Genomic DNA, 21,687 nt, shown 5'->3' with positions numbered 1-21,687 from the left:
CTCTGAGACAAGTAAACAAGATCAAATGGACATGTTGATTGGTAAAAAATATGCCTAACCATAATTATAGTACAAACATGATAAATGCTACAGGATGTGGCAATAGAAATAATATATGACTTTGGGGCATCTTTACTTTTGTTTGTTTCGACGGCTTTTAATGTATTGAACAGGTGGGCTTCTATTAAACAACATATCTACACGGGAAGCTCGTATCTTAGAATTTATCAAAAAACTACTAGCGACTTTCACAACTACACTCGTATAAACAGAATATAAGAGAAGAAAAGGTCATGTAAAAAGGAAGTCTCTACAATCAACTGATATGGACAGGCAGCTCCAAGTTACCTTGGCCCTGATAGCCTTACAGCTGAAAGATGTGCATCGCTATTGTGATCTGATGGTCCGGAAGAAGTGCCCTCTTCACTAACAGATTTGAGAAAACCAGAATACAGTCGAAACCCAATTTGAGAAGAAGTCGGTGGTAGAGGTACTTCACAGAGGCCCTCAAGCATTTGAACCACTTTAGTCATTGAAGGTCGTAAATGCATATCTTCTTGAATACACCACAAGGCCACCTTAATTGCCGTAGATATTCTCTCATCTTTGTCAACAAATTTCAACTTTGAATCAACAATGTCCTTCATTTTCCGTTCTTCCACCTTCTTAAAAGCATAAGTAGGAAAATGGGCCTTCTCTGAAATTTCTGAGGGGTCATAATTCTTTCTTCCACCAATTATTTCAAGCAAGACCATGCCAAAACTATACACATCACTCTTCTCTGATATGGCATAATTTGTGATCCACTCAGGTGCAAGGTAACCCCTTGTGCCCCTAAGTGTTGTGAACACATGGCTTTGTTCACGGGTCATCAATTTTGCTAGCCCAAAATCCGATACCCTTGCGACAAAATTCTCATCCAATAGCACATTCTCAGGCTTTATGTCACAGTGGACAATTTTCACACTGCAGTCCTCATGGAGATAAGCCAACCCTTTAGCTGTTGCTAAAGCTATATTGAATCTTTTATCCCAGTCTAATAGATCATTGCCACTTTTCTGGAATATCCACCTATCAAGAGAACCTTTTGCCATGTATTCATATGCAAGAAGCCGGTGCGTCCCTTCAGCACAAAAGCCACGAAGCCTCACAAGATGGACATGGTGGATGCTTCCAATTATGCTAACTTCTGCTCGAAACTCTTTTTTGCCTTGACCAATGCTTTCCAGTTTCTTCACGGCTATTTCCATCCCATCTGGAAGTACCCCATGATACACTGAGCCAAAACCACCATGGCCGAGTTTCACGGTGAAGTTATTAGTAGCTGTTTGAAGGTCCTTATACCTAAAACGGATGGGCATTCCAGATAATTCCACCAAGAAGTTATCTTCTTCCTCAGAGGAACTTTTGGCCGGTTTTGGGGCTGACCTCTTCCGGTAACACACAACCCCACAATAAATTAAACCAGCGATTACAAATACCGTAACAATGGATATAATCACAGCAACAGGAAAATGTTTCTTGTCAGTTCCTCCCTCATCCGGACTTGAGCCACTTCCTTTGCTCAATACCTTAATAAATGCTTTATAGGCAGTTGAGCCATTCTCAGATTGCTGCAAGCTTCCTATTTCACTAAACAAGAAGCAATTTCCTGACTTCTCTTCAAAGAACAAAGAATGGCATGAGCAGTTATTCATGCACAAACTTTTGCAGCTCGATAGGTTAGATTTAGCCACAGGTGGAACAAAACCAGTGGCAAAGTACTCAAGCCCATCTCCAACGCTTACGAGCTCAACCTCATCTTTTGTGCTACACTGAGAACCAATATTTGGTTTGCAATTAAAAGAGCTAAGAACAGCTGGACACTGGCATCTGTTGTCACTATGGCAGATGTAGTAAGGATCACAAGGCTCAGGTGTGTGGCATGAATCTTGAGGTATTCTTGTTGATTCTGGTCCAACTGGCCTTCCATTTTGGAGATTGAAGAATGAGAACACTCCATCAGAACCCAAAACAGCAGCCCAAGTGACATTGGGGTCTGATGTGTCTGAGAAAATGAACTGCCAAAGTAAATTCAGACTCTTATCATAGGCTCTCAATGTGTTGGAATCTAATGCAGTGGAGTATATTTCACCGCCAATCTTGTTTGTGATTCTCCTACCATCTTTCTGCATGGACCAATAGGGCTGTGGTGGTTTAAAATTTGCATAGAAAACAAAATCCCCAGAAGTGATTTGAAGATGATAACTCAAACCATTAGCATTAGGGCTGCTCACAAGTTTCATTCCAGCAGTGAAGTTTTGACCAGATAAAAGAGTATCAGTGGGGTTGCCAAAGCTCTGCCACAGTGGTAAGGAATCATTGTTTAGCAAAACCAAGTTGCCTGAATCTTGCAGTTCCATTGCTGTCACTCCTTTCCCAGAAGTATTGGTTGACCAAACAATCTCACTGCCTGATCTCAAGTACACGTTCCCATCATTGTCAAACACGAACTTGTCAGAATTTTCAATTGGAGAGTCTCTATTGGCTGTCCAAACAATTCTTGAACTACCTGTATGAACCACAACTAGCATAAATAACGTGACATCCGCACGAGTTGTAGTAAAACCAAAAGCAAAATTCTTGTTGTTGGCTAACAGAAACAAGCCCTGGTTGTCGATCCAATTCATCTGAGCCCCCTCAAAGAATGGAGATATCCTTCCTATGGATTGAGTGCTGGCCGTGCAAGTTTTGCAGAGAGTAAGAAGAAGAAATAGATTTAAAGCACATGCCAAAGGTAAGAAAACCTGAACCCCCATTGTCGACAAGAACCTGATGTGTGCCTTTAGAGGCCAGCTAAATAACACAAAAATTAAGGAAAAAGAAAAACTGGTTAGAGCCCTGTGAGTAATGACCTTAGCAGTTTTGGAAGATAGAAAAGTTATAGAAAGAGATTTTCTGCAGACAGCAATGGGACACAAAATGGGTGAAAAAGAGCATTACTACAAGAGCTCCTTCACCCCAACCATTTTTTGTCAGAAGATCATACACTTAAAGCATAATTAGGTATATGCGTTCACCAGTTAGTTAAATTGTTCTTTAATCTATCTTGCTGTGAGAAAATAGTCATGAAAAATTCAGGGGTGACTTTGATGTTTTTGTCACTAAAAATCAAATATTACAAAATCCAAAAACAAAAGACACAGTAGCTTGAAATTAGAAATTTCAAATATTTACTTCCGGCGCTACAACTAATGTCAGTAATCTGATATTACTGTAAGATCCTCAAAATCATTTTTTTGTGAACAGTTGGAGAAACGAAAACAAAAGCAAACATAGTGTAAACTTATCAAATTCATAAGCACCCCAGAGAAGAATATCCACAAGAAAAACCAGTAACAGTCATCTCCAAAAAAAAGAAAAAAGTGCTGAGATTCATTTGTCAAGTCTAACTGGTTTCAACAAAAGCAAACATAGTGTAAACTTATCAAATTCATAAGCACCCCAGAGAAGAATATCCACAAGAAAAACCAGTAACAGTCATCTCCAAAAAAAAGAAAAAAGTGCTGAGATTCATTTGTCAAGTCTAACTGGTTTCTTCATCAATAGTCTTAATGCCAAACTCATCAAACCGAATTGATGGGTTTTCTTTATCTACTCAATTAATAACACAAAATCACAGAAAACTAAATTTCAAAATAAAGCACGAGGTAGCGGGCTCTCTCTTAATCTAATCTCGTTGCTCCAAATTCGTCGATGAATTTAAAGACGTTATACAATCAACCAAAACATCAACAAGGTTCAGAGAAACCCCATATCGACACAGGATTATTTATCCACAAGGAACGTCAACTTGAAGCAAGAAGTAATGAAAATGTCACGCTTCAAACAAAGGAAAACGCACTTGAGACTAACCTCTTTGACTCAACCCGCCCAGGAAAGACTTAAAAGTTCATATAAGGGTATCCTGCAATGCAGACAAAAGCAGCCACCAGACAGACTACATCTTCTCCTCCAACTCTGCCGAGAAATCTGAAGAAGTTTCAGCAGTCTCCTTCGAGCAGCCTTGTCATTATGCGTTTGGCAAGAAACGGATCTTTTTCTCAGTTTCTCTCGCTTGTTTGGATTTTTCCTCAGGTTTAAACCCGAGATGGATTAATTCAATCCTGTGGCAGACGCAATTGCATTTATTGCCAACTTTGTAGACAGTGCACGAAGACGCCCAGCTTCCCTACCAACTGCACCAGTCGCTGGTTTCCTGGTCTCTCTTTTGAAAATGTGGGTCCCGTACTGCCCGTTTCTTAATGGCTAAGCACAGGAATTATACTTTTTTTTTTTTTCTGTTTTTTCATTAACCAGTCAATCTAGTACTCGTTCTGATTCATTTTACCTAAAACGCTTTTCCAAGTTCTAGCCCAGATACGCTTTTCCATTCAGTGAAACCCGTGTGCTTCGTATTATCTCAAGCTGAGACGCGACTTGGAAAATCTCAGAACTATTAATAAATTTTAGTTTCTCAGTGTTTAGACGAAGTTGCATCAGGTTGGGTTAACAGCCGGCGACAAAAAACTTCTGTTAATTATAACCAAAACTTAGACTTGATCCACTTAAGAAACTGTAATTCCCCTGATAAAGAGGAATATCTTGAAAATTACCCATATGATAATAGATAAGCTAGGTTGACTGAATCAGAACAAATTTCCCATGTGAACACTGGTAGAGTAGTAAACATCTGCCCATGGAATTTTTTTTTTATAATATTTGGAAACTTCTTCAATCATAGAAAGAGAAAGAGGCCTCTTTGTTTAATCCCTGCAATTTAGTACTTATCGGTTTTTGGCCTTAAAAAAGGGTAGTTGGTCTAGGGAGAGTGACTCTCTTGTTTGTCATAGTATTGACAATTAATCATCAAGGTTCCTTTGTTTTTCTCTTGTGTATCACTCTCATTACTACTATATTAAGCCATTTATTTACTGCCGTCCAGTAAGGACGCCGTTGACTCTCGTATGGCAGAGGCTGCAGAATTGCTGGAAGGGGATGAGTGAATGCAGCATGAGATCACTCCCACCTCAGACACTGCTACAGTATCTCTCAGAGCTGTTTAATTATTCACATCTGTTCTTAAGTTTTTCTTTGGCTTTCAGAAACTCTAGGAACAGCTTTTAACTATTTCTTTCAACGGGTTCTTAGTGATTTTGAACCTTTGTAATAGGTTTCTGAATGAAATTTGATGAACCCATGGTAGAGGAGAAGTATGGGAAGCTCCAAACGATTTCATTGACTTCTTCGTTTTCATGTGAAACCACTACTGTTTTTCACCTGTCTCAGCATGGACTATTTGTCCTTCTCGATAAAGGGTAATAAATAGCAGACGCCCAGTTGCAATTTTTTAACTAAAGCCACTGTAAACTTGCAAGTTGATTATCAATCAACCAGAACTAACCTAACCTTGACTTCCAGCATTAAGCCGAAGAGATGTTACCCAATGAATCCCTTTTTAACAACTTCTTCAACTTACCATCAAACACAAGAAATAGAGATTGGGAATCAAAGATAAAATCTAAATCTCAGGCCAGTGATCTCTATGATCATATATTCACATGGTGTGTCCCTTAATTTCCAGCCTCTCCCAACTCTTGTGTTTCGACTCAAAATGCCTCTCAAATCCCCAGAACAAAATACCCATCTTGATTTGTGTACCTTCTGGAATCGAAATCTCTCCACCATCTTCAAAGAGGGTGAATAATGTCACTCTTGAGGGATAGCAAGGGATGAGCTGGTCTCACATGCAGCCTTCTCCTTGATCCAAATGAAACATCACCCATATTGGAAAATAAAAAATAAAAAATGGGTTTGTTGTCGTTATAATCTCCCTTAAGTCATTATAATGTCAACTTGCCTTAGTAAATTAATATGAATTATTAGGTCAAGTGGGTTTTTTTTATCTTGTAATTATTTGAGTCTGGTGCTTGGTAGTGGCTTTTCTCCTCCAGAGTAAGCACCTTCTCATTTTATTTACTCCACTCTCACCGAGACCACATTCTCTGCGATATAAAATATACAATGTTAAGGGTTTACACCATAACCTACCCCACTTTAGTGAGGTGAGACCTTCAATATACCTAAGATAAAATAGGAGGAAATGGCGAATTAGTCAAGCTTTTGATGTGTCCAGATATGGACTACAATACAAGGATTTACTGGCCAATCTTACGCTTTGCGCCGTCTAAGGTGTTACTAAGCAGCATTGCGACAGTCATTGGACCCACACCACCAGGAACAGGAGTCAGCCATCCAGCCACCTTACTCGCTCCTTCAAAATCGACATCTCCAACAAGTCTATACCCTGATTTTCTTGTTGGGTCATCAACAGCATTTGTCCCCACGTCAATAACAGCAGCACCGGGTTTAATCCAGTCTCCCTTAATCTGTAAAAAGAAAGACAAATGGAAGAAGCTTTGAGAACACGGATTAACGACCAAGTCCTAGGGGCACAAACAGCAGATACTTGCTGGGTGGGTCAGTTGGGTTTCTAAAAGATCCAGAGACTTTTATCTAGTGCCGCTGCTTACACTAAAAGCAAGAACTATTCCTACTAGGTATGAAAGATGTCAAAGACTGAGAACATCCACGAACTATTCCTACTAGGTATGAAAGATGTCAAAGACAGAGAACATCCACGAATTTTATAAGCATATATTCTCAATGTCACAAAATTGTGATAGCACTAGTGCACACTTGTTGCTTCTATCTTTTCAGAGCTTGTAACCATGTTTTACTAGATTGGAAATGGTTATCAATATGTAAGGATGAATCCTATAATATCATAATTTAGACTCCATCATATTCCAGATTATACTTGAACGAAGCTGCAAAGAGATTACACTTATATCTAGTCAGGAAGGACCAAAAAAATGTTTTCATATTAGAAAACAAATGAAGAGAAGGCCAAACTTGGCCCAGCAAAACAAATTGCAGTATTGATTGCATAAAATGCAAAGATAAACAACAAGATAAATTAACCTAGTTTTCCACTGGAATTCCAGCTAATCCTTCTCCGGAAACATACTTGGCAGAAAAAATCTGAACACAAGATTGCCAGGAAAAGTTTACTTCTACAGCTGGCTGAAGAGAAAGAATGATAAGCAAGAAAAGAAATTTATTGAGTTCTAAATGAGAAAACCACTGTGAGAACAAATTAGTGTGGTTTCTCAAATCAAGCACAGCCCTGAAACTATAATGATTCCAGGAGTAGTACATCCAAATATCACATTTTGTATTAAGTCTAGTAGTAATTTTATAAAATGGAGAGTGTTTCAGTTATTATATAAAATGGAACAGATGCATACCATCAATGGTTGTCCTGCAGCAGCAATAACAATGTCTGCCTGACGAATGATGCTTTCTGAGTCATTAGAACGTGAGTGAACAATAGTTACAGTTGCATCAGCTTTTAGAAGCAGAAGCGCGACAGGCAATCCAACTATATTACTCCGTCCAACTACAACTGCTCTTTTCCCCCTTATACTTATTCCACTCCTAGTGAGAAGTTCAAGACATCCCTGTACAAAATAAATATAGCTGATTATATGCAAAGCATGCAGAAATTGTCATTTTTTTGAGTGCATTATGGAGCTTATGTTTGAGTGGCACAAGTAAAATTTCTAGAGAAACTACAAATAATGAGAAGAATAGACTGATAATTTAGTAAAGATACTACCGATGTTTCCTTTTTTCTCTCTTTTTGATAAACAACAGTTGTTATGTATTATGAAACAAGTGAGACAAGGTTAACGGACCACATTATCGGAGTGCTAAAACAGCAGGCACCCTAGATGCTCAAAATAACCAAAGCCAGGTATTAGCACACTCAAATACCTTCGGAGTACAAGGTAAAAATAAAGGATCTCTTCCTTTCATTGCACATTTTCCAATATTGAGAGGATGGAATCCATCAACATCTTTCTCTATGCTGATTTCAGTTAATACTTTCTCTTCATTAATATGTTTTGGTAAGGGAAGCTGAACCAGGATACCTGTAAATAGAGCAGATCTCAGACTTTTGAAGCACATAGGATATATGAAAAAGCGACTGGAGAAGCAGACCTCATAAAAATAATAGATTTAAAAACTTTTCTTTTTTTTTAATGACAATTTTCAGAGCAAACTTAAAATTCTATGATCACTCTAACCACTTAAACTTTAACCTCGAGGTTATAAGAGTTACATGTGAAAAGGGCTCTAACCATGGACATCAGGGTTGTCATTTAACTCATGAACCTTTTTTAACACCTCTTCCTCGGATATTTCCTCCGGTAAATCCACGTCAAAGGACCAAATGCCCACTTCAGCACATGCCTTTCTCTTCATGTTCACATAACTTTGAGAATCCTTCCGACACCCCACAATCACAACAGCCAGTCCAGGCACCTGCAATAGAATCAAGATAAGAAATGTAAGTGAATTTGAATAAGGGACCAATAAAGTTAGAGGAGCCTAACTGTACACAATAAATTGTTCATTGCCTCTAGGTGAGGTGACAAAAATAAAATATGGTGCTACATCAGATAATTGCACAAGGAGAAATCCTTAATGACATTTGCATACGGCCACGAGCTTGCAGGCCATATTTGGTGATCCCAGAAATTTGCCACCAACTCGTGCCACCATATTTTGAAATGTTCAAAAGCATTGCACTTTTAAAAAACATTTCAGTATAAAGTTTTAATCAGTTGAACACATGAAATGAAATCGACTATCCAATCATGACAATTTGCATAGAGATGAGGAAATAAGGATCTCTTTTCCCTATTTCAAAGTTTTTGTATAATCATAATATCTCAGCTAATTAATGTCAACAAAGAATATCTCACTTAGAGTCGACGATATGAAATCCTCACTGAACAGATAATTAGTTCAGAACAGATCATGCGAGACTTCAAAGGTCAGGAAAGATCATTTCATCTCAGAATTTTCAACCATCGAATTAAAGGCCCTGAAAGTGTCAAAGAGAAAATTCTGACCATGTGCTTTACTGGGCAGCCACAAGAAAATAATTTGCCGAGTTCCATGGTTCTCATTATAGAAAATTGGGCAGAGATCGCTGGCATATCAGTCAGTAAAGTCCGAGTGAATCAAGAATGGGTCCCGCATAGTCCTCTTGTCATCAAAATTAACTTTGGCAATAGCTCATTTGGTAACCTGGCCCAGCAGGGTTTGGTGGTACCTTTAGAGACCACACTGGTGCTAAGCTTTTTTCATACGCTGGCCCTCTTGGGCATCAAGATCTCTTCACTGCTGAAGCTCAAGCCCTCCTTAATGGTGTTAGAATTGCAAAAACTCGTTTCCAGACCCCTTTGGTGATTGAAGGAGACTCTAAAAGTGTCATTAGTTGGATCCTCCTTGGCATCTCCTTTCCATCCTGGAGGAAATTCACGACATTGCTTCTTCTCTTCAAATTACTTGGCAGCATGTTCCCAGAAATGCTGAAGCTGATAAGCTTGCTTGCAATGGCATCAGCCTCTCTGATTTAGTTGCTTATAATCCAGAATTGAAATTTCTTTTGCTTCTTTTCCTGTATTTATTTTTTCAATTTTTAGTTGTATTTTGGCCGTAGTGATGGGCTATCTCTTTTCCCTGTTTAATTCAAATTTCACTCGTTTCTTGAAAAAAATTGTCTCAAGTTGCAGATGCAGAGTTTAAAACTCCAATGTGCTTATATGGAGTTTATGGATCAAAGTTTTTATTTGGAAATAAGGAATTGCTTTGTTTTACCAAGTTAATTATCAAACTTGAAAAGGCTATAATTAAACAGTATAATCCAGTAAGACAAGAGTCGGACAGTTTTAATGGATTCTGGGTTAATAGGCAGCAACTTAACAATTTCTGACTTTAAACCGTATGTTTCTCTGAGGGCACCGGCCCTGGTCATTTTATGAAAGTAAGAGCTCGGTGGATTCTAGAGTTTCTTTTTTTTTTTTTTCTTAACGAAAATGGCCTGTCCACCGATTTTGATTTTCAATCAGTGAATTGAAATCTTGTAAACAATAAATTTTAAAGAGTTTATATATAGATGGATACATGAAAAGATAACTCCACAAAATCGGTTTCATTTCTCAGTACTGAGCAGCTTCTAGATATATGTTTTGGAGGAAAAACAGCCATCTCTTTGCTATTAAAGTATACCAAGAAAACAACCATTTCAGTTATCTTAATGCAATTGATTAAATGTAAGTACTTCACTCTGAGTTTACGGATTCAATGAAACACTGAGAACGTAGGATAGTAGTTTGGTTAGGTAGATCTATGCATGCGACTCCACCATAACATAAACAGAAGCGAATAGACCACCTAAAATAAACAAGTTCATCAACGAAAATGAAATCAGTCTGAGAAAAAGTAAGATCGCCGTACTTTGCCATATTTTTGAGAAAGCTGAGCAACTTCAGCAGCGATTTCGCGGCGAATGGTATTAGCTACAGCTTTCCCGTCAATGATCGTCGCTTGATGTTTCTGCTCCAGTGCCATGAGTAGGAGATGTAAAATTACCTTCTCGCTGTGAAGTACATAGAAAACATTACTCGCTAGTAACCACGAAGACTGGCGCACTTTGTAATAACAGGAAACCCTACAACAAACAGACGAGAGATTACCCGACTACTTGCCGTCGGAATCCGACTAGAAATGGCCGGTCTTTCAGCGCCGATATTTCCTACAAAGAAGTGTCTCGAGGCTAAACCCGGCGGCGCAGCATTACACTGCGAAACTGTCCCCCGAAACCCAAGCTTATGGTGAGAGGCGTCTATGAGAACCGTTGACTAGCTGAAAGAACCGATAATCGGGTGTCTCTGGGTTTATTTAGTGAGAGACGTCTGTGAGTAACGAGCCCGTCATCTTTTGTGTGTGGCGTTCCGTCGAGAGTGTTTTTTACGACATTTCCACCGTTCACACTCATGGAGAAAAGACAAGCCTACCCTTTAGTTAATTTAACACGTATGGAGATCCATAGGTGGGGGTAGGGGTGGCTTAGAACATCGTGAGCGATCGAATCAAGGTTACGCTGGAAAGCTCGTGAGCCGGCTCTTTAATGGGGCGAGTCGCGGGATCGTGAGTGAGAGCGGGGGGACGCCGTCAACCGCTACATCCCCTTCAATTTCTTCATCTTCCTCTTATTTCTTTGCCTCCTCTGTTTTCGGCGCCGCACTTTTGCTCACCGTCGTCTCTGGGGAAAAATGGAGAGAATACCCCCCCCCCCCCCCCCCCCCCGAAGTATTCCGCACGTGTGAATTTCACACGTACAAGATCATAAACAAGGAAAAAACAAAAAAAACTTGTTGTCCCTTCCTAATGGCTCTTTAAGAAATTGAAAAGATATTTTAATAGAAATACGTTTTAGATACTATAAAAAATAGGGGAAAGTTGTTTCCTACCTATTTTGCGAATCATCAGCTTTCCACACACGTTGCTTCTTCCCCTCTCCTCGGTCTTCGTATCCTAACGATCTTTGCTCCCTCCGCGATCCTTCAGCAAAGTGTTTTCTTTTTCTCCTCCCTCTTCCCCCACCTCCGTCAGCCTTCCTCCCTCTCCTCTCCCTCTCGACCTCCATCGTAAAACATGGTAGGTTGAGCCTCTGTCGCAGAGCCTCTTGGCCTCCAGACTTTTCTTCTCTCTCGGCCTCACTCTCCTTTAGGAAAAATTAAACCATCGTCATAATTTGTTTAATTATCCAATTAATTAAACCATTAGTTTTTCATTTTTTGTTAAAATATTATTAATTAATAATATGTAAAATATATATTATGTTATTGATAAATTAATTAATTTATTTATTTATTATGTATTATTTATTTTTATTAAAATAGTGAGTTTTAATGTTAAACTATATCTTATGTTATTACAAAATAATTTATTTATTTATTATATTCACTTATGTTATTTTTAACTTTTTATTTATTCTAGTCACACGTAATTAGTATATTAATTTATAATAAACTGTAATAATTAATTGGTTTAATTATCCAATTTCTATAATTAATTAAACCATTAGGTTTATTTATTATATTCTCTTGTGTTGTTTTTTAATTTTTTATTAATTTTGTATAATTTATTCTAGTCATACGTATTTATTGTTTTAATTTATAATAAACTATAATCATTAAGTAATATAATATAGATTTTCATTAATTAGGATATTAATATATTCTAATACTACACGTTAAATCACTTATAAGTATAGTAACCACGTTTATTTTTGTTAATTATATGTTTAGGTATATGTTATATTTAAGTATATTATAAAAGGTTACTCATTCTCTTCTTTATATAATATTTTTCATTTGGGGTCACCAACACTGGAATCTGTTTTCCAGCCACTTGAACTCGTCTACACTTAACACCCAAACAAAAAACATTTTTAGTAGAAATATAGGAACCCTTAGTGCCTCGTGTTTTTTGAAAATATTTATTTAATTATAAATTCTTGTTAAAAAATCATATAAATTTCTAAGTAAGATTTTTTTGCCAAGATGGGCTAGAAAACCATATAGAAAATTTTTGAATAAGTATTTGACAGTTGATGGTATAATACTTTTAGCATGAGGCAATTTTAATAGCAATTTTGTGTTTGACATTTTATTTAATTAAAAATTCATCAATAAGTATAATAATATATTAGATTAATTATTAATTTTTATTTATTTTCTTAGAAGAGCCAATAAGAGGTCCATTTAACTTTCCTAACAAAATTTAAAATATTTCTTGTAATTTTCTAGTAAGTCTCTAATAGTAATAAGATTTTATTTAAAGGATTTACGATTTTTATTTGGGTGATTGTAAATTGATAGTGATATTTAATTTAATTTGTTGTGTTTGATTATTGTATGGAGATTATTCATAATGTTATGCAATGTATGGAGTGTTTAGACTATTTTATGGAGTGTTTATGGAATGTATAGGCAATTTTATGGAGTGTTTATGCAGGTATTATGTATATAAATTATGCCCAATTTTAAGTAAAGGTCATGCTGAATTTTATATAGGTATTATATACATAAATTATGCTCAATTTTAAATAGAGGTCAAGCCTAATCGTATATATGTATTATATATATAGGTTATGCCCAATTTTATATAGAGGTCATTTCCAATTTTATGTAAAATGTATGTATAATTTTATATACAATTTTTTTTAATATATATATATATATATAATTTTTTATTTTTTTTAAATTTAAATGTATGTTGAAGCTTCGGTTAAATTTTTTGGGTTTGAGCTCGATAACAATTTTAGACTCGAGACGAGGTTCGGCTTGAAGTTCGCCTCGAACATAGGCAGGTTTGGGCTCAACTGGACTTGGCTCGAAGCCACCCCTAAGTGGGGGGATGCATAAGAGGGTGAGTGAGTCCAAGTGTCGATGTTTGACCATCAATTAACCTCAGGTCAACTAGGTTTCACTAGTGGCTAAATTAGGATGAACTCAACTACAAGATACAAAATAGTGTTGGTTATTTATATAATTATATTATAAAGTCTAACAATATAAAAATGCCATGAATAAAAAATTACTGTAATATGCTTTTTTTTTGTAATAAGTGAATTACCAAAATATCCTCAATTATGGTAAGGCCTATGAGAAGATGATTTAATCCCTATAAAGTGCTCGTTATATAAAAATGTGGATGAATTTAAAAATTACAGCATTAGGTTCATCTCAATTATGATTAAATTACCAAAATACCATTACTAATGGCAGGGCCCAATTTAGTCCATTTTCCTGATAAAGGTCGAAGGGTAAATATAAAATGATTTCCTGTGCGGCACGCGTTGAAGGTGATACGAGCACGGACAGTTTACTCAAACTCGCAAATTGATGGCGCCTAAATTAGCTCTAATTTCGTCTCGGGAAGGCGACAACCCACCGACTCGCTGGAACTCGGTCTGTCAGAGTCGTGAAAGCCGCCACTCTTACTTTGCTACCTTCCGCTTCACTTCCTCTTTCAGGAGTTGGGACTCTACTACGCGCTCTCTGGCAGAGGAAGAAGGGAGGGAGAAATAGGTAAAGAAGCAAACCTGCTGGAGTTTCTGAGAAGAGAGAATGACGAGTGTGGGTGGAGGAGAGGAAGCCGGAGCGTCCTACCAAGGCCGCGGCGTTGGCGGGAAGTTGCAGTTGCGATCGCACCGAAGGGCTCCGTCGACTCCATACGACCGCCCGGCGGCTCGTAGGAAGGATGGCTGGCTCTCCAAGTTCGTTGATCCGGCATCCCGCCTCGCCACCCGTTTTTTCCCGACTCTTTTCTCCAAGCCGGAAGATTCCCTTCCCATCGACGGTACCGATAGCATTAAGTTCTTTCCTTTTTCATTTCTTTAATTGTTTATTCCTTTGAAAAACCTTTGAAGGCATATATTGGAAATTAGGGTTTTAGAGTTTGGTTTGTCATGGCTGTTTACAGGTGGGTCGGTACATTAGGGTTCTTTCGAATAGGTTTTGATTTTTATGACTTGCAAAGCTTTTCTTGACAAACGCTTCGTATGTCATAGTAATGAAACCTCGCCTACTGGACAGTGATATGAGGGTTAAATGTGGGACTGCATTACACTGGCATTACTTAAATCAGGTAGAATAGTTATAGGTTTACTTATCGAGCATCATTGGTTTGGTACTTAGACTGAAAGATAACAATAGCGGCACATACAGTGTAGCTTGACGGGTTGGTACTGGCGTTGATGAAATCTTCATGGTACAATGGGACAAAGATGGTTTCACAAGACTACCTTTTACTTTATGACATATTTTGGGAAACCTTTGGCAAAAAAGGAAAGAAGCTTATAAGTCAAGGCCGTGTTCACCAATACAGGGAACAGTAATTGTTTGGTGTAGCTCCTATTTGTTTGATACCTGTATATTAAATCATGCACAGATTAGATAACACTTATATGATTGCCGAGTGCAGACTGAGATGTAATTTTGTATTGTTAATTTTAGTTTTCCTCGATCCTTTTGGGGCCTTGGAATGTGGATCAAGTGTGAACAATGGTTGCCATTGGGAGGTTTCTTAATGTGAGATCTTGTGTTTAAGTCTCATGAGATGGGTATCTTAGGTATATGGTTATGATCAATTTAAAAAAAAATGAAACAAATTTAAATTCTGGAAATACTGTATCAATCATATCTGCTTCTAGCCTTATGGTTCCTAAAAAGATTGGAAGATAGAAGTGGGTTGGAAAAGTCTGTGAGGTTGTCAAGTTGATCCAACTTCTGAGAAGCTTTATTCCTCACTATTAAAAAAATATTTTTTAGTACCTTTCTATTAACAAAAAGAAGAAACTTTCATACCTCAATATTTATAAAAAGATTCATATTTTTCACTATGAGTTTCACATTTAGTAATTCTTGTAATTTAAAAATTGATCTAGCCTTGAAGTTTCCAACTTCCACTGTCATAGGGCTGACAAGCTTAAGGTCTGGTAGCTTCTTTATTTTTTTTCTTCCTTGTTAGATTCTTATTTAGCAAAAGTGACAAAGATCAATTCAGAAGATACATAAAAGAGAAGTAGTTGACGGAGTGTAATGGCAACTAATATATCATAAGGTGAAAATTATCATGGTTTTACCACTTCAATATATCTCATTTCCTATTTCTTGGTCACCAGTGTTTCTATGATCTCCTTGTTTTAGTGGATTTGACATTTGGCTCATTGGTCACATTGTGGGGGTTCTACATGGTTTTGGATTTAAGTCTCTCCAAGGGCATCAGGTGTACAGTCCTAAGGAGTCCAGATGCAATAAAAAAGGATCTAATTGTTTTTTATTCAAGAAAAAAAGATCTCCTTGGTTTATCATTCTAGAAAAAAAAAGTTCATTCTTTTCTTTATTTTCAACTTAACCAACTTCTGTGCTATCTCTTGTTAAACAGATCCAGGACACGAGCCGAGTCGTGAAGATGGCAGATACATCCCTGATGTAATTCTTTTGCTTGTCTTCTTTCTCATTTCCCCCCTTCTTTTCCTCTATATTAAATTTACGCTCAGATCTGTGGGTAGTTGTGTTCAAGTTTTTTCTTATAAACCATGACATCTTGTGGAAGTTTGCTAATTAATGATGGTTATGTTTTGTTTGAACGATATCTTCTGTTCTTTTTGTATTTTAGCTTTATAATATTGGTGTGACTATTTTGCAGAATAACGTATCGGTATCAGTGGAGAAAGGAAATTTGACTCAAGTCGATGTAGCAAATGACAGTCCCAGCAGGACTGACCTTGACAAAAAAAATGTAGTTGGTAGCATATCTGAAATAGAGCAATTTTTGCAGCAAAAGATGTTTTCTAGGTGAGCTAAGTATTAGAATCTTTTCTACATTTGCGGCATTTATATGTCTATTTTCTTGTCTGGGACCTGGGTAATCCAAAATTTCAACTATATTTTCAAATAGAGTAGTAATCATCATCAGAGCCTTGTACCCACTATGTGTTGTTAGCTACATGAATCCTCTGCCATTTTGCTCCATTATTTGCAACTATAAGAAAATCATTTTTGCTTTGATTCAATTTGGTCTCTTTTTTTTCTTCTTTTGATCCAATTGAGGTTTGCACTTGTTTGTGGTTGAAAATGGTTTCCCTGTCTGATGTGCAGAGATGAATTCATTCAGTTGACAGAACTTCTACGTTCAAGAACAGTTGATCTTTCCACTGATCATGAACACACAAGAAAAGATCTAGATGTGGGATTTTTAGTGGCAGATGGTTCCAAAGATTCACTTCATCAAGCAGAATTTAGAATGCCATTGCCAGAAAAGCTGGCACAGCCATTGAATTATAGGGCTGAGAAGGCCTCAAGTTCTCTTCTCCAATCAGCTGTGAGGAAACATACACCTCTATGTACTTTTGTGGTTTGTGTTGATTTTATTAATTCTCGTATACATTTTTACAGGAACATGATGATACTGGTTCTTCACCCGTGGAGATTGCAAAAGCCTTCATGGGTAACCGAAAGTCTGAACCTGCTTCTGCATCACAGAATGTTATGTTCAAGGAATCAAAGTCTCCAACTGGCGACTCTGTGTCAAGGTTGCCTTTGCCACCACCTTCATTGGAGTCACCTGTTTGCTGGCCAGGTGCTGTGATTCAAGATGTTCCGGGCTACCTCACACCTCAAGCTCAACGAGGCAGGATTGGCCTACATAATTTGCCACGGACTCCTTATTCAAGACCTTCCCAGGTTTGCCCAATATTTATTGTTGTTGTTGTTGCTGTTAATTTCATTCCAGTTTTGCTTTGTTTTATTTTTAACTACGTTTTTCCTCCTTCCTGGTTACTTTTAAAGTTGCTTTTTTTTTTTTTCCATGTGAGCAGTTCCAGGGCGTTGGTGAGAAACCTTTGAACCTATCATCAATTCACTTGAGGCAACAACAAACTCCCATCTTTGGTAGTCACCAGGTAAAGTAATTACCTTCTCAAGGATTACTCTTAAAAATGAAATTGAAGTTCAGTTTTTCTTGGGACACATTTGCCAGTCTTGCATAATGCTATTATCAAGTACTCTTTGAAGATCTCAGACTATTATGTCACAGTTAGGAAATGTGTGACGGCTTGGGCATGAGATCCGACTGCAGATGGAGTACTCTTTCTGATTTTAGTTATAAACTGATTGAGAAAGAAAATACCGAGCCAAATCCAAGAATTAAAAGGCGTTGTGCCACAAACCTTAAATTCTTGAACATTTAACTCTAGGTTGGCCACATCTTTCAATGGCTGTCACAAACCACTCACCACCCGTATGAAATTGTAAGCAAAGGATTCAATGCAACTCAGGTAGTTCAATTTAATCATCAGGTGTCTTTGTTGAGTTGGTCTATATGTTGGCTACAAAGTTGATCTCTGAAGTTCTGCTCTTGTATCTGCTTGTCGTAAAAGTTGCCATTGATGTATTTTCAGATGTGTCAGGTGCCATTTAATGATTTAGTATCTTGAACATCATTTACTGTGCTTATGTTCTTAACTCTCCTTTACAAATAGGTAACAAAGAAGAGAAATTATCGTGTTGATGATGGCTTTGCTACTGTGGGACCTGTACGTCGGACAAATCAACTGTCTACTGATACTTATACACCCAAAAGAGACAGTTTCTCTCATGCAATTAGGTCTGCTACCTCACTTCGATCTAATCTCAATACGTTTTCCCCTTCATCAGATGTCCTTGAGAATGAACCATGCAGTACCCTAGAAAGAAGTCGCTTTATGAAGCCCTCTGCAGCGACTAAATCTGCAAGTGTTCACCCGCAGTCAAGTAAGATGGCTCAGAAGATACTGGAACACCTTGATAGAGCTGTTCCCTCACCTAAGGAAAAATTGGCAGAGCTCAACTCGGTGCTTGCGAGGAGGAAAGCCACTACTAATTCTTTACCTGATATACCAATACATCAGCCTAATGAGGGTGGATATCAAGAGAAAGGGCCCCTTTTTTTTAACCCAGAAGGACAGAACTCAGAACGAGCTTCTGGTTTAGGGGTTACAGATATTTCTACTTCTAAAGTTGGTACCTCTGCAGTTAGTTCTGAATCCTTTAATACCAGTTTTGACATGGAACCCTCGGGAGCTTTTAAGGAGGTGCATGGCTTGCAGACCAGTTCACATGAGGTATGCTATGTCTATTCAGCATTTTCTGTTATTGCAGTTTGAGAAAGGTAAAATAAACTTGTTAAAAGCCAGGGATTCTTTACTGGTATAAAAAGAGAACTGAGTAGCGTAAAGTGTAGTGATCTTGACAAGACACTGTTCACTCACATGAGTGTGTTTGTTTCTTTTAGAACTGAAACAACAGGGAATACAAGCAAAGTCTTTTAAAAATTAAAATAAAAAATGAAAAAAGGCAATTTAAAAAGTGTGATTTGAAGTGAATTAGTTACCAGGACAAGTTGAAGTTCTTGATAAGTATTAAAATAGTTAATGTTTCAAATGAGATGATTACTAAGTCAGCTTTTCAGTGGCCACCAGTTTGTTTTATAAAGCTTTGTTGGTTTCATGATTATGAACTTTCGAGGAATGTCTGTGCTGTAGTTTATGAACTTAAGTTGTGGAGCTGAACAACACTAAATCAAGATTCTTGCATCGCCCCCATGAAGTGCACTAGTTTCTTTTTTTTTTTATTATATTGCACGTGTTTAATGTATTATTGCATCTTGCCATTTTGTTGTGTAGGATGTTGAGAGGCTGACAAATGATCGATTAGATGATAAGAACCAGTTGTCATTTTGTCAGAATCAGAGTGATGCACATCAAATGCAGAGGCCTCTTTCCTTCAGCAAAAGACCAACTTTGAAGTCCATTTCTATTGTGAAACGAGATGGAATGCAAACTGTGTCTTCTGACAGTGCATTTGGTTTCACTTTTCCTGTTTCTCTGGCTTCTGGTGGGGCAGCCGTTTGTGAACCACCAACGCCTACTATAGTACCAGCTTTCTCAGCCAGCAAACCATCACAAACAAAAGAAGCAAGTGCCATTCCATCCTTTAGTTTCACCTCTTCAAGCACAAAAAAGGGCCTCAATTTCTCTTTGGCTTCCAATCTCAGTTCTAGTGTTCTTGATACGTCAGTCCCAAAATTTAGTTTTGGTTCAGAGAATAACAAGGACAAGATATCTTTCAGGTTAGTTGGGAAAGATGCTGTCTGTTATTAACATTCTCATGCCCTTTGGCTATCTGAATAATGAGTGCCTCCATTCTGACTGTGTATGCCTTGTTCTATCTCTTATTACTTGAATTTGAGAAGCACTTTTCTTGTATGTTGTCCATGGATTTATGATAGCTTGTGCACTATTTTCAGTTGTATTTCATTTGATATTTTACTTGTTTGACAAGATGTGTCATTGCTTGTGACATCATCAGTGCTGCTGGTGCTGCATTTGCTGCTCTAACAAACGAAACTCTGGCCGAACCCAATACTTGAGAACTAAGCAGGATCAGACTTAAGAAAGTATGGTCTACGAGACTGCTCCATCATTGGAGACTTTTACTTCTCACAATTATTCTTTTAGCAGTGCACAACCTTATGCCAAGTTCTCTTAAGGTGATCTCCATCAGTAACATGCTTCAATTCCCAGCAACGCTGGTCTCAAACCTGGCATTCCCAGGAATGAATATTTGGGTCATGCCTGACGTGAAGGATTCAGTTCCTTGTTTTCATACCAGAAGCAGAAGGTCAAACACCTCAATGAATCATTTGGTTCCGTTCTGTGGACACTACATTGCTGTGGAAACTGATGAGCATTGCTGGACATTAGGTGTGCCTTCTTCAGATTCATGTGGATAAGCGTGTAAGCCTGTTGCTTCAGTTCCATGATGATTAATATGACACGTTTACAGATTATTGTCGTCATCAATGCAAGCAAGGCTTCTGACACAAAAAGTGAGTTACATTCATCACTTAAGGTGATCCTGATGACTGGAAAATTATGTTTAATTCTTTTGAAAATTATACTTGGTAGCAAATAAACGGTATGCTGATGACTGGAAAATTGGGTAATTCTTTTGAAAATTATACATGGTAGCAAAATTCAAATGGTTTTGTTGGTGGGGGGTGGTTTGTGTGCAAGCTCGCCATTGCTTCAAGACCTTTGTGTACCACAAAAGGTCAGTTGTAAAGTTTTCTTATTTTTGGCATATGTGCTTATATTCTTAAAAGCGTCTTCTTGTCCATAGTTGATTGATCAAAAGTGTCTGCAGCAGAAAAAATGTTTATTGCTCCTCTGACTATTGTTGGTGACTATCGTCATTGATTTTTCTTGGTCCTCAGCTCCGGATGAGACACCCCACATATACTTGTTATCACGGATAAGTTTATGTTGGCTCTTTTGCTTTTGGCATATTATTATTGGGTACCATATCAATTTATTTGTTGTCTGATTGAAATGAAGAGATTGTTTAGAATTTACATATATTTGAGAGTCCATTGGTTAGTGTTTTCAACTGCATGTTTAATCAGGATTCCTATGTATATTTTGAATGTAAATTAATGTTTAATGAGGTCATGCAACGTATTTGGAAGAAAGTGCTGTTTTCCTTTTTACCGTTTAATCTAGCTTGATTTGTGCCTGGGGGGGGGGTGTTCCTCAGCATTTCTGCTTCCGTCTCATTCTGGATCACCTTTTTCTCCTCTTTGACGTGCCCAAACCATCACCCTCATATTGTGAAAGCTACTGATGGTGAAACTCGTGCCCTTTGTATTATTCCTTCATTTGCAGTAATTTCTTCGAGATATATCTGCATATCAGATGAGACCCTGTTTTTCAGAGACTCTCTTAGTAATAGTGAAGTCGTGCGTTAAATTTTTGCTTAAAACTTAAAATGCAGAGAATATTGTTGAAAGGACTTGGAGAATTGGTACTAAGAAACAGATTTTAATGTGTAATTACGAATGTGCTGAAATTTCCTTGTCTCTTTCTCCAAGAAAATCTGGTATCCATGTCTTCAAAATTTTCACATGGGAGAAACTTCATCCTTTCTCCTCTTCTCTTAGAATAACGGGAGACGGATCCCTTTAATGATGATATTGTTTTGAAGCATAGTGGGGTGGTGGTAGAGCTACACTCTTCCCGCCATCTTTTTAGTTGGCAGGAGAGGGGCCCTTACTGCACAACAAAAGGGGAGAGTTCTCCCTACAATTAGGTCAAATATACATTTGAAAATGAGAACCAAAGTGGAGGCCATAGAAGAGTAG

General features: G+C 37.7%; 3 protein-coding genes across 4 annotated transcripts; 1 reads left to right on the top strand and 2 right to left on the bottom strand.

Annotated features, from left to right (window-relative positions):
• Positions 1–95: 95 nt before the first annotated feature.
• LOC137945843 (G-type lectin S-receptor-like serine/threonine-protein kinase SD2-5) lies at positions 96–4,021 on the bottom strand. The gene is made up of 2 exons (XM_068791900.1): positions 3,895–4,021; positions 96–2,835 (listed from the first exon to the last, which is right to left on the bottom strand). Exon 2 carries the CDS (start codon positions 2,796–2,798, stop codon positions 345–347), a length of 2,454 nt encoding a protein of 817 aa, XP_068648001.1. The 5' UTR covers positions 2,799–2,835; positions 3,895–4,021; the 3' UTR covers positions 96–344.
• A 1,946-nt stretch (positions 4,022–5,967) lies between these two features.
• Positions 5,968–10,796, bottom strand: LOC137945740 (bifunctional protein FolD 2). Its single transcript, XM_068791737.1, has 6 exons — positions 10,632–10,796; positions 10,393–10,534; positions 8,226–8,409; positions 7,858–8,015; positions 7,329–7,541; positions 5,968–6,407 (listed from the first exon to the last, which is right to left on the bottom strand). The coding sequence occupies exons 2-6, from the start codon at positions 10,504–10,506 to the stop codon at positions 6,177–6,179; spliced, it is 900 nt and encodes a 299-aa protein (XP_068647838.1). The 5' UTR covers positions 10,507–10,534; positions 10,632–10,796; the 3' UTR covers positions 5,968–6,176.
• A 3,112-nt stretch (positions 10,797–13,908) lies between these two features.
• Positions 13,909–21,015, top strand: LOC137946967 (nuclear pore complex protein NUP1-like). Of its 2 annotated transcripts, XR_011111094.1 has the most exons (10): positions 13,909–14,304; positions 15,892–15,938; positions 16,156–16,304; positions 16,608–16,830; positions 16,905–17,192; positions 17,327–17,410; positions 17,990–18,610; positions 19,172–19,617; positions 19,857–20,251; positions 20,334–21,015. XR_011111094.1 is itself a non-coding variant. In XM_068793255.1 (9 exons), exons 1-9 carry the CDS (start codon positions 14,073–14,075, stop codon positions 19,915–19,917), a joined length of 2,151 nt encoding a protein of 716 aa, XP_068649356.1. In that variant the 5' UTR covers positions 13,909–14,072; the 3' UTR covers positions 19,918–21,015. The 2 variants fall into 2 exon arrangements, 1 of the variants encoding a protein (XP_068649356.1); XM_068793255.1 differs by having other exon boundaries at positions 19,857–21,015.
• Positions 21,016–21,687: the final 672 nt, after the last annotated feature.

This window comes from Aristolochia californica, unplaced genomic scaffold (genome assembly GCF_029961685.1).
Source record: "Aristolochia californica isolate CCGP_79_NKW_82.1479 unplaced genomic scaffold, dmAriCali1.0.hap1 SCAF_12, whole genome shotgun sequence".
Classification (NCBI taxonomy): Eukaryota; Viridiplantae; Streptophyta; class Magnoliopsida; order Piperales; family Aristolochiaceae; genus Aristolochia; species Aristolochia californica.
The sequence above is the reverse complement of the archived record's forward strand: the minus strand, read 5'-3'. Positions and strand labels throughout refer to the sequence as shown.